Below are 13,277 nucleotides of genomic sequence, written 5' to 3' on the forward strand. Positions count from 1 at the left end.
GATGTTTTCTTCAAGGCCCGTGGTGCGTAGAGTTCTATAGCTGGAGGCTCCTGTGGCAAGGTAATTAACAAGGCCAGTGGACCTGCTTTGTGCTGCAGGCCATCAGGGGTCTTACTGGATACCAGATGAGGGAAAGCCTTCCCAGCAGTGTGGCTGTTTACAGGATTAGGTTCATTAACGATATGAGGTGTGTTTGTTAGCCACAGACACATTCTAGTTATTGTGTCTTCAGTAGTGGGAATTTAAGCTTTTTCATTTATGCTGTTGTTAATATCTCATTTTAAAATGAATGTGTAAATATCTTCATGATGTTTTCTGACTGTTTTTTTTTTAAACATCATTTTTTATGGTTGTTGTTTATTTTTTATGTGGTGATGGGGATTGAACTCAGGGCCTCATGCCTATGGCAGGTACTTTACAGCTGTGACCAAAAGTCCTGACAAGAACAATTTTAGAGGAGGAAAAGTTTATTTGAGGGCACGTGGTTTCAGAGGTCTCAATTCACAGAAGGCTGGCTCCATTCTTTGGGGCTGGAGGTGAGGCAGGACATCATGGAGGAAGAGTGTGGTGGAGGGAAGCAGCTCACATGGTGATCAGGAAGCAGAGAGAGACTCCACCCTCCAGAGACAAATAGAGACCCCATATTCCTGTTTCTGATGAACCACTTCTTCCAGACACACCCACTTGCCTCCATTTACCACCCAATCCACTGATTGGGTTAAGGCTCTCATAACCCAATCATTGTACCTCTAAACCTTGCATTGTCTCCCATGTGAGCTCTTGGGGGCTGCCTAATATCTAAATCATAATACTGACCTCTTCTAAGAAGAACCACTAAGAATTCCGAGTTCCAGGTCAGCCTAGACAACTTAGTGAGACCCTGTCTCAAAGCATTTTAGAAAAATGATTGGAGTTGTAGCTTAGTGATAAAGTACCTCTGGGTTTAATTCCCAGTACTGAAAGCAAAAAGCAAAAACAAACTCCTACAACCAAAAACTTTTGAAGTGTGGCCTGTCTTTTGAATTAATCATGATTAATATTCACAAATTAATACAGGTTAACTCCCACTTGGAATTGTAATATTTTGCTAAACCCTGTGCGGCTGTATAATTTAGTCATAGGGGACTATGTGAGTAGAAAAGCAGATGGCTTCCCTGGGCCCCAGGAAAGTGCACTTATCGGATCAGAAGGAAGCTCACAGTAATGCACCAGATAGAAATGCTCGTACATTAAGATGAACAGAGGTAGAATTGTTTGGGTATTCAGGAAAGGCCTCAAGGGTAGTTAATCTTTGAGCCACATTTAATTTAACTGGTTTATTTTGAAAATAAGTTCTGTTGTCTATATGGTGTTATAACATGCTGTATTGATTGCAATAGTGAAGCAAATTAACATTTCCATCACTTCACATAGTTACTTTTTTTTTTTTTTTCAGTAAGAGCCTCTAAAAATCTCATACAGCAGGTACCTCAACTACAGTCCAATTCCCTTAGCTGACATTTGGGAGTGTGCTGGTTTGTTAGGTGGGCTGGTGGGAGAGGGGTCTTGGAGTCCCAAGAAGCCCCTGGTAACCACTTGCAGGTTCCTGGTGGTTGAGTGTGGGTGTGACTGGGTCATCCTGAGGTGAGCAGCTGGAGGACCTTGCCTGCCACCGTGAGGATTCTGGCTTTTACTCGAGGGCCCACAGAGCGGGCGACAGGGATCAGGCTTGATGTTTAGGTCTAGCAGCTGTGTTGGGAGAGTGATAGGGTCATCTCCAGGGAAGATCCCCAGCGCTGGAGAAGAGGGTGAAAAGGAGAAAGTGGATTCAGGAAGAGGTGGGAACTCTTTCAGAAGCCTTCCTGCGGTGTCCCTTCAGTGTTCAGCCAGGACACCCTTGTTAGTTGTTGTTCTGTGGGTGCTGACTCTCCAGCCGACTCTACTGAGTTGCATTTAGTAAGCACTCCCCACCTGTCCACCTGTGGCTCAGAACACATGCAGAAAAGAGAGGAGGAGGACTGGGACAGGGGGGAAGGCTCGTCCTGGGTGACGCTGCCTGTGAGTGGCAGTTGTGGTGCACCCCTGAATGGGCTGGAGGATCCCTGATGAACATAATAAAGGGACACCTGCCTCCGATTTCTTTCTGACTTCCTTTTCTAATGCACTGCAGACTTTCCATCGCACTGCAGACTTTCCATCTCTTGGATTCTCTTTTCCTTTCCTAATACGGTATGCAGCTTTAGTATTGATTCATGATCTCCGACAGTTTATTTCATTGATTATGATATTTAGTTAGTAGACAAGAGGGAAGGGGATTTATGTGTTAGCTTTTTAAGAGCAATTTCAATTGCTGGAACCCAGTTAAACTAAGTTCTACTTTATAGAAAAAACAACCTGATTTTCATAGAGGATGATGAAGCTGAAGAAACTATTTTAAGTCATGAATGTATTTGATCAGTTATTGTTCTAAATGAAAAGTTGAATCCTCTCAAAGGGCCAAATAATGAAAAGAAGTTAGGAAATTGTGAACCTGAACTTTGTTAATGAAAACTTTTATTTTGTGAAATACTGATTTAAGATTTCTTGGTAACACAGTTTCCTTTGATTTATTCAAAATATGAGTGACTCTTGTTTATCTAGCCTTGAGAGATGCTAAGAAATGGGGTAAGAAAGTTTGATCCCTGTTTTTGAGGAGCATATAAATAAATAATAAGTTGCATCCATTCATTGAATAGCCAAGGACTGTTTGGAGGGCCTCTGTAAGGAGACGGCCTAGTGTGAACCGTGGGCTATGAGTTGACCCAGATCCAGATCAGAACCGTGACTTGTCCTCGTGTTTGCCATTTACTTCACTGAGCTGCTGTTCCCTCATCTTGAAAAACAGGGTTAATGCTGCCCCAATCACAGCTCCTCTGGAATGAAATGGTGTAACACTACATGGTGCTCAGCCTACCACCTGACATACAAAGTGGGTAATAAATGCTGATTCTTAGTCCCATGTCACACAGATTGCTGTGTGGCACATTTTTAGACTTCTATAGTTTTGTAAGGCAAACCAGCTCAGAAGGTGAAGAAAGTCAAGTTCAAAAAAAGTTTAGTGACTTGCTCAAGGTTTCCTAGGTTAGATCAATATTTCTCTTGTGTTGTCAGGAGCACCTCTATATAGACTTCTGCTTTTTATGTCATATCTAAGAAATAACAAAAGTAGAGATGAAAAAGTGTTTTCCTTGGGTAACATTAAGAATTCAGATCGGGGCTGGGGATGTGGCTCAAGCGGTAATGTGCCCGCCTGGCGTGCGCGGGGCACTGGGTTCGATCCTCAGCACCACATAAAAATAAAAAATAAAGATGTTGGGTCCACCAAAAATTGAGAAATAAATATTAAAAAATTAAAAAAAAACAATTCAGATCACTTTGGGTTTCTTAAAATAATAAAAGGTCAGGTTCTAAAAGTCTCCACTGGGGCTGGGCACGGTGGTGCATGCCTCTGATCCCAGTGGCTCGGGGAGGCTGAGGCAGGAGGATCACAGGTTTGAAGCCAGCCTTGGCAACTTAGCAAGCTGTATGCAACTGAGAGAGACCCTGTCTCAAAAATATATAATAAAAAGGGCTGGGGATGTGGCTTAGTGGTTAAGTGCCCTTGGGCTCAATCCCTGGTACCAAATAAAATAAAATTTCCTATTGAGTTACTGTGGTAGGCAAAATGATGGTCCATCAAAGATGTCCTATCCCTGAAACCTGAGAATGGCTTACCTCATCGGGCAAAAAGGACTTTTTAGATGCAACTAAGGATCTTGAGATGATAAGCAGTTCTTGGATTATCCACGTGAACTCAGTGTGATCAGAGGGGGATCTGTATTCCAAAGTGAGAGCAGGAGGGACAGAGAGGGAGAGACTAGATGTTAAGCTGCACCTTGAAGGTGGAGGAGGGGGCCCAAAGGAGAGCATTCATGTGGCTCCTTGTAACCTGCAGAAGGCATGCTGCCCACCACCATGATTTTAGCTCAGGAAGAACCGTTTTGCAGGCTACCCAAACCTACCATTACCACTAAGAACGTGGTAGTTTGTTACAGCAACAATAGGAAGCTAATCCAGTTACCATTATAGTCTCCTCCCCTTTCAGTTTTGTTTATTGGTAGAAATCTGTAAATTTGTTTCTGAAGCTTTTGTCATCTCCCATGAAGTCATGTCTAGTTTATAGAAATGTTCAAAAGAGAAGGAGCCATTTAAGTTAAGTGCATTGTGTCCAGTTCTGTGAACAGCTTTTAAACACGTGGCCTAAAAGTCAATATAATTGTTTTCATTGAGAAGACTGTTGGTCTATGTAGTCTGGATTATCCAGGGAGGGTGGTAGTAGTTTTGTCAGGCCAGAGGTCAAGGCTTCTTACAGAGATTTTCATTTTCTTACAGTGCCTATTGGCTGTTGTGTAGGTGGAAAGAGTCTGATAAGGAAGAAATATAATCTTAGGCCTCAGTGAAAGTGGATAAAATTTAAACCTGAGATTGTGACACAGTGGTAGAGCACTTGCCTAGAATGTGTGAGACCCTGGGTTTAATTCTCAGAACAACATATAAATATATGAATAAAATAAAGGTCCTTCAATGTCTTAAAAAAAAAAAAAAATGCCGTTGGGATTTGCTCTTTGGTTTACCAACAGCTGCAATTCCATATGCAGCCAGAAGACAGCAGACTTGACACACAGATGAAGGTTTTTCATTTTAAATGGAGGTATAGAAAGATATGTTAGGTATTCTTAATTGGAAGCCTGATTTCTAAAGAGAATTTTGGGAATTACAGAAAGAATGTGGAATAAAATACATGTCTGCGTTCAAAAATTTCAGTATTCTGAGTTGTCTCCCTCACAATCATCACCTCGTTTTAATTTGCCATGTTGCATTTGCTCTGCAGAGTCCAGCATGGATTTGACTTTGTGATTAAATTTTGATTGGCTTTATATAGCATAGTATTAAGTTTCTGTTGACTTTTTAGTAGAGTTGCCAGTTGAAATATGAAGCATTTGCTGATATTAAACCTAATGGATATGTGTTGGATATGTGTGAATCTGTTATTCCTTTACCAAAAAATAATTCTGGAGATGGTAATGAAAATATTTATATTTCACCCTTGCTTCATGAGCCAGATAGCTCTTTGACTTTTAGTAATTTCTGTTATTTCAGGTTTATGCATATGCAAAGGGCTGACACAATTAATTTCTAATATCAGAGAAATATTTATAGGTTGTGGATTGAGTTTCTCATAGAAAAGTCTTAAATCAGTGTTTTTTTTTTGTGTGTGTGTGACCTTTACTGAAATAATTGGGGAAAAGATATAGTGTTACTGTAAGGTAGCATTTTTAGACTTAGAGGACTTAGAGGACAGAAATGAGATTGTAAAGTGCTGATAGCTAATGTGTTGGAGATGTGGACCTTGGCTGTAGCTGATGAAAGACCAAGAAAGTTTACTGCATCCAACTCTTATTTTTCCTTCATTTTACCTATTGTGATGCTGAAGTTCACTGTAATGTATCCACTTACAAATGCTTAAATCTCTGTGCTACTTTCAGAAAAGTTTTTATTTATGTCAGATAAATAAAGCAGCATCAGTATTGTCAGTATTTAATTCAATTTTAACCTGAGGTTTATAATATTGTGTATGCTAATTGAATGAACCTAGCATTGCATTTTAATGTTGACAAAAGTTTGGGACATGTATTTTCTTGAGAGCTTGTTTGGAGATTCTAGCAGGGGAGCTCAGCTACTCGTATACCCTTGACTAAAGAACGGTCCTCCTCTATCGGGGAAGGTCGTCCTCTTTGACCGAGCGCGCAGCTTCAGGAGGGACGCACGTGGAGCGGTGAGGGAGGAAGGGGACACCCGCCTAGCCAGCCAGATCAGCCGAATCAACCCTGGTGATCAATGGGGTGACAGATGTCGTAGCCAGATCGCCCTCACATCCATGTATTTTCTTTATGGAAAACCTTAGTTGTCTTTTGATAAAACTTTAACCTCCAAGACATTGGGTTTTACTGAAAATGCCACCATTCCTGTATCATGGATTTATCCTGAACCCCATGTATATGAGGAAGGAGTGCTGTATGGAATGGATTTACAAGAGCCCCGTGGATTACTTTATCTTTATTTCCTTTCATAGAACTACAATACTGTAGCAAGTTGTAGCAGTGAAATACTCTGGTATCTGGATTCAAGTCTAAGATCACAGTTAGTAGAAAACCATACTGAAAAGGCACACAGGTACTAGAGGAAGTGGCTGCAAGCATTCCTGTGTAGCTCTGCTCCTAGGCCAAAATGCTGCTCCACAGAAGTCAGCAAGCCCCTCTGGTGCTTTGTATCCCTTCAGTTATTTCGATTACTTTTTATCTGAGAATATTTTCAGAGTTTTTCTTCTGCTTCTGTATTTTAAAGAAATAAAAACATGAAGGGTTGTGAAGTGTGAAGTTCCATAAATATTTATGCCAAGCCTCGAAAGTACACAATTTCTATTTTCTTGACATATTGGGGTCATATTTCACTATTTACCACTTGAACTGAAAAATACAAGAAGTTAGTATGCGCTCCACCCCCCCTTCCTTTTCTCTAGTATTTATTGTTTGAGTTTTAGGTGCTGGGATCGGTCCTTTAGGTTTATGTAAGCCATTGGACTTTATTTTCTATCATTGTTTATGTTCCTGAGTTTTATACTCTTATTAAAAGAAATAATGTATATGCAATTTTAGGCCTCACAGTAAACTACTTAGTCTATTTTTGTGGATTTATTGTTACTAAATTAAAAATAAATGTTTTTCTTATCAAAGCTAATTAGTAGGTAGGTTTGCAGCTAAAAGCTCATTTTAAATTATTCCTTTCGTTTTCTGTTCTTCCTCACTTGAAACCTTCGGTCCATACCAGAAATTTTTGTTCTTTGAAATTGCTATTTAAAAAAAAAAGCCAGATGCCGTGGCGCACACCACTTGTATATCCCAGCACTGTGGGAGGCAGGAGGATCGCAGATATGAAACCAGCCTCAGCAGCTTGGCAAGGCCCAAGTAACTTATCAAGACCCTGTCTCAAAAAAAAAAAAAAAAAGCTGGGCTTTTTGAGACCCTGTCTCAAAAAAAAAAAGGTCAGTGGCTCAGTGATAAAGTGCCTCTGGGTTCAATCCCCAGTACCCATCCGTACCCTTCCCATTAAAAAAAACAAAACCTTAAGAAGTAATAATATATGCTAATTTTAGAAAATATAATCAGAAAAGAATCATTACCTATAATTCCACTTTATTTATTTATGTTTTTAGTCTTCATATAAGCATATGTGTAGGCTATTGAGTATAAAGAAAACATTTAAAACATTATGGAGTATTGGAAAGTCATTTCTCTGGCATTTTTTTGTGGGGGGGTGATTTTTTCCTCTTGGGTAATTTGCATGCACTTTCTATGTAAAATAATATAAAAAATATATAGTAGAGAGATTTTTCCCTCAGTTGATTAGTAAGGTTGCTACATATTGTCTTCTTTTTAAAAAAATATTTATTTTTTAGTTGTAGTTGGACACAATACCTTTATTTTATTTATTTTTAAGTGGTGCTGAGGATCAAACCCAGCACCTCGCGCGTGCTAGGCGAAGCTCTACCACATATTGTCTTCTTGACCAGAAGGTGCTTATGATTTAGTAGAAGAGAAAATAATGTATGTATTTTTAAAGTTATACAGATTAAGTTAATAAGTAAAAAAGAAGGTCAGAGAGTTTATATAGGAATTAAGAATAAGGAGGGGATATATTTTTAGGCAGAGAAGAGAAAGTGTGATGGTGGGAAACTAAGAATTATAGAATCTGTAACCTAAAAGGATGCTATAAAGATTTCTGGTTCAGGTCAAATAAGAAAAATGATACATAATTATGTAAGCATATACATTTTAATTTTGTCAGTTAAAAAATAAAAGTGAAAACTTCAGAGAAAAATGAGACCTAAGAAAGCCAGGGAGTGCTCAGTGGCCACATAGAGTTGGGGGTCACAGTTACAGCCTGAAGACCTTTAGCCAGACCTTCTCGGGTTGAACCTGTGCAGAAGCAGGAGGTGGCACCTGAGCCTAGGGTGGTCTGGGTGCTCTCCACACCTCCACGCTCCACCTTTTTCCAAGCTTCTGAGTCTTCTAGTGTCCATCTCTTTCCCCTATTGTTGGCCTCTCCCTGCGCTTCCTTCATCCTGAGTGCAGATACAGCCTTTGGCACTAAAACAGGAAGGCAAGATACTCACCCCCTTTAACTATGAGCTCCTTTCTCTCCTTCCCCTGCTTCTGTCCTGTTTTGTGGTGGTACCATGGCTTGACCCCAGGGCATCAGGCCAGCTAGGCAGACACTGCACACTGAGCTACAGCCCCAACTCCTGCCGGCAGCAGTCTACATTTTCCCCTCTGTGTCTGTAAACCACTTTTTTTTCTCCTTCTTATTTTTAAAAATTTATTTATTTTTGTGGTACTGGGAATTGAATGCAGAGCCTCATGCATGTGAGGTAAATGCTCTACCACTACACTGAGCCATGTCCCCAGCCCCTGTAAATTACTGGTGACTTCCCTGCCCAACCCCTCTGTTGAAATGGCTCTGTAATAACTCTCATATTTGTCCTGCTCAGGTCTCGCCACGCACTGCTGTGCAAATCTCCATGTGGGGCTTCTGGTCCCCTTCAGTGTCAAGCTGGTTCTTGGTTGCTTGCAGTTGAGCTGATCCTGTCTACACAGTGGAAAGAAAAGGTAGTCCTGGAAGACTGGCGGACATGGTTGAGCCACCTTCTGCGGTTCCCTGGCCAGCAGAATACTGACCGGGCTTTGATGCAGTGGTCCTTGCCCCTCCCTAGACCTGCACATGCTCAGCCTTCCTAATTGGGTACAAAGCGATACCTACTAGGAAGAATTTGAGAAAGAAAGAGGAGTCTGTTTGTTGCTTGAGCAGTGTGATGAGGGGTGGTGGAGGAGAGATGACATGCCTATGTGCCAGGCTTTCACTTTCTTCCTTTCTTTTTCTTTTAATATTTTTTAATTGTCAGTGGACCTTTATTTTATTTATTGATATGTGGTTCTGAGCATTGAACTCAGTGCTCCACACATGATAGGCGAGCTCTCTGCCACTGAGCCCCAGCCCAGCCCCTTTGTTTTCTTTTTTTATGGTGCTGAGGATAGAACCCAGGCCTCACACGTGAGGCAAAAATGCTCTGCCATGGAGCCACATCCCCAGCCCCAGTGGGATGAGTTTTAAGAACATATATTATTAAACCTAACACATCCCTAGTGTTACTATTTCAGTGTGTAACCAGTATTGTTAATGAGTATTTCCCATTTTTTCATACCCAGTTTAAAAATCTGATGTGTATGGTGCACTGGGTTGGGGCTATGCACTCACTGCTGAGTTGCTTATTCCCAGACAAGTTGTGACATACCAAATATCATTTATTGACATAATTAAATATCATTTATCATCAGTGTTTTGATACTTTTGTCCAGAAAAGCTGTTACCTCTGTGACTGACTCAGATTCATTTGTGGCTCTTAAAATACATGCAGGACCAGAGAGAGACTGGGTGGTGACCAAGAAGGCTGGCCACAGTGAGGCCTGCACCTCAGGTGTGTGTGGCTTGATGCTGCCACTGTTGGGTTGATCCAAGACCCCGGTGCCTCTGTCACTGAGTACTGCTTCTGTACTGAATGTTAAACTGTCCCCGTCCTCTGGAACAGTGGAAACATAATGCAAGAGGTTGAAGCAATTTTACATTTTCTGGTAGCTGCATTTAAAGAAAGTAAAAAACAATGATGTGGTTTTCATATCAGTTTTTCAAAAGCTGATGTACACTCAGCACGTTTCAGTTGTCCTAGCCACTTTTCAAGTGCCCTCTGTGTTGGCCACTATAGGTCTAGACTCAGAGCCCTGGGCAGCACTGTCTGATGAGCTGAGCTCCCCTGGCTTGCTTGGAGTTCTGTGTGGGAGGAGGGGGACTAAGCCCCACACAAGAGTTGGAAGAGTTGGGCAGGTGAGGCGCTCACTGTAGCCTGTGTCCCTGCTGCTCCTCATGTGTCTCTGACCAGTTCGTCCCTGCTACTAGCCCTTAAAAAAAGTTGATGTTTCTCTGGGATCCATTTTTGGTCTTCTGGTCTTTTCTCTTGGCCTGTCCGCCTTCTCTCCCTCCCTTTGATTGAACCCAGGGCCACTTACCCACAGAGCCACATCCCCAGCCCTTTTTAATATTTTATTTAGTGTCAGGGTCTCACTAAGTTGCTCAGGGCCTTGCTAAGTTGCTCAGGGTCTTGCTGAATTGCTGAGGCTGGCTTTAGACTCGTGATCCTCCTGCCTCAGCCTCCTGAGCCGCTGGGATTACAGGCATGCACCACTGTGCCTGGCTCTCCTGGCTCTTTCTTTGGGTGATGTTATCTTTTGGTTTCAGCCATCCTTTGTATGCTGATGACTTCTGTATATTTGTATCCCCACCTTTTTTCTAGTTTTATAGTTACATATTCATTTCTTGATGGATATAGTTTCTTATATGTTCCCTGGGCCTCTCCTACTCAGTTTCCCATTTTGAACTTAATCTTTCCTTTACACCTGCTCTTCCTCTTCTTTCCCCTAGTCTTATTTAATGGGACCATTATATGTTAATTGTTTAAACCCAGTCCAGGGCAAGTTAATCCTGAATTTCCCTTCAAATTTGGCCCTTCTCGGTCCGTTCCTGGTGTCTTATAGACCTTTGGTAGTAGCCCTTTAACTTGCCCCCTGTCTTCTTACAGTCCTTTTCTCCCCACCCCCAGTTGTTCCAGGCACTGTAGCCACCACTCCACTGCTTGAACTTTTTCACTGTCTGTGGAGGGAAGTTCAGGCTGTGTGGTGGTGTCAGGGCCTCCCTGTCTGTGTCTTCAGTCTCCCTGATGCTCCTGACCTCTACTCTGGTCCCGTGATCATCGCTTGGTGGCTACCTGTGGAGCGATATTGTCTATACAGCCAGAACTGTTCCCCCGGCCCTCTGTGGATGTGATGTGACTGTTCACTCTCCCCGTTGTGCCCTTTCTTGCAAGCCGTTTATTTGGATGTTCTCTGAATTAATAACCTCTGGCTGTTTTCCCTGGTCGTGGAGGCTGGGCTTCAGACCCAGACTCTGTGTTTCCCAGGGTCCTTGTCTGTGCAGTGTCTGGCTCACTATATTTTTATTGAACTGAATTAAACAAGTTTGAAGGAAGTCTAGGTGGGAAGATATGTTGGCTGCAGTTGCAGACATCTCTATGAATAATGAACATTCAAATGCTTGATGGAGAAATGAAAATCAGATTTTATTGTTTTGCAGATACTGTTAGTTTGGGGAGAAAATAACTTCAGGAAACGAATCTTGTCATAATCATATCTCTTGTGCATTAACATAACGAATAGCTAGTTGAGCTAACGAATAGCTAGTTGAGCTAGTTTTTAATATTCCGTCGTATTGTGTGCATGCTGAATGTCTCTGACATCTAGGATCACATTATATATCATCTTTGTCCCTTGTATCTTGGGGTGCTGAGGATCACATGTGTTCTGTGCCTATTTTGCTCCTGCCAAGGCTGATATCAAAGAAGAATTTGCCAATGTTTATTCCTTGAGCAAGGGTTGGCAAACTAGTAGTGTTTTGTAAATAAAGTTTTATTGGAACACAGCCAAACCATTGATTTACATATTATTTATTCATAGCTCCTTTGTGCTGAAACAGTGTAGTTGAAGAGGCCATGTGGTTTGCAGTCTAAAGTGTTTATTTTGGTTTTGACATAAAAAATTTTGCCAACCTTTGCCTTAAAGCCACTTAATTATGGAAAGAAAAAACCTTACATTAGATCTATCCAAACTGGGCCCTACTCTCTGATTAGGAATTAAAAGAATACAGAAGAAAAAATATAGACCTCCTTGACCTTGTGTTATTTATTTGGTGGGATGGTTCTGTGAAATTTCTTGTTTTTCTTTCATTCTGCTACGTGTGTTATGGAAGAGATTGTCCACATTTTCTACTGTGCCTCAGATGTGAATATTATATTTTTATTCTAAAAATTTAAAATTAATGTCTTTAGTCACATGGAAAACAGTGGATACCCGAGTTAGGTATGTGAAATCTAAAGTGCAAAGTTTGTGTCTATGGCAGACTGTGTAATGCATAGAGGATTTCCATTAAAACAGTTTATATTTTCAGTGTAAGTGTCTTCTTCCCTGTGCCCTCCCGCCCTTTGTCCACCCTTGCCTCTATCCTTCTGTGGGCAGAGTACCTTCTGGTTTGGCAAATTCTTTATTTGTCTCCCTGTTTGTGAAAATAAGTAAGCTACCTTTAAGCATAAAGGTAAAATCTTGGAGGTGTGAACTTAAGGTGCTGTATACTTTACCCAGTGTTGACTGGTAAGGTATAGGCACATGCAGTGTCACCTGGAAAGCAATGTCAGCAGCAGTGTCACCTGGAAAGATGGCACTGAGTCGAGGGATACCAGAGCCCTCCTCAGCTGTTGCATAGTGGGGGTCTAGGGACTTGGGTGGTGGCCAGGATAGGGAGGGGTACCAGTTGATGATCAGTCTTGCTCTGACATCTTTCTATAACCTGTACATGATACATATTTACTGTGAATTTTGCTTATGGAAACATTTTCAGTTTTTGTGACAGTTATTTTCTTTTCAGGATATAATTAAATTTATATATTTTAGATTGCCTGCCTGATTCGAGTTCCTTCAGAAGTGGTTAAGCAGAGGGCACAGGTATCTGCTTCCTCAAGAACATTTCAGATATTCTCTGATATCTTATATGAAGAGGTGAGATGTTTTTAGGTTTTCTTTCCTTCTCTTTGCTGAGTAGCATTTTATAGTAGTTAATAGAACTCTGTGTGGCTCATGACCAGAGCCTAAGAAGAAACCTTGGAGCTGAATTTAATGTTCAATTATAGTAACTTTTAAACTAAGATTATCTTTGCCTTTTCTTTGTTTTTGAATTTCTAGTTTTATTTCTTTTTCAAATTTCTGACCAAACATACAGGGAGTACCATTATATATGTATCCTGTTGTTATCTTCCTATATTTATTTTAGAACCAGACACAGAACAAATGGTAAATATGTAAAGTGAATAACTATATTAAAATATCCCTATAGAATTTGAGGGCCCAAAAAAGAAATATAGTAATGGACCTAGAATAGTGACCAACTTCATAATATTTGTGTCAAAATATAATTTCTCTTTTTCTGATCAGAGTTAGCTTGAGTCAAAAATTATTTTTTCTAGACATTGACTAGGGAGGGAGCACTTAGCTGTTCTCCTTTATAGT

The 13,277-nt window shown here is 40.9% G+C and overlaps 1 protein-coding gene across 4 annotated transcripts in view; it reads left to right on the plus strand.

The window, feature by feature from the left end:
• Positions 1-13,277, plus strand: part of SLC25A26 (solute carrier family 25 member 26) — a 146,048-nt gene that overhangs the window by 23,862 nt on the left and 108,909 nt on the right. For 3 of the 4 annotated variants that reach the window (XR_014021103.1, XM_081286662.1, XM_081286664.1), the window contains one exon: positions 12,666-12,770. The exons of the other annotated variant lie outside the window; for it this stretch is intronic. Coding sequence is in view for 2 of the 3 variants with exons in the window: in XM_081286662.1 (XP_081142788.1) it covers positions 12,666-12,770 (105 nt within the window). In the remaining variant the exon portion in view is untranslated. The remainder of the gene's footprint in view (positions 1-12,665; positions 12,771-13,277) is intronic. 4 annotated transcript variants of the gene reach the window in all.

The sequence above is a fragment of the Spermophilus citellus genome (genome assembly GCF_964194105.1).
Source record: "Spermophilus citellus genome assembly, chromosome: 3".
In the NCBI taxonomy this organism is placed as follows: domain Eukaryota; kingdom Metazoa; phylum Chordata; class Mammalia; order Rodentia; family Sciuridae; genus Spermophilus; species Spermophilus citellus.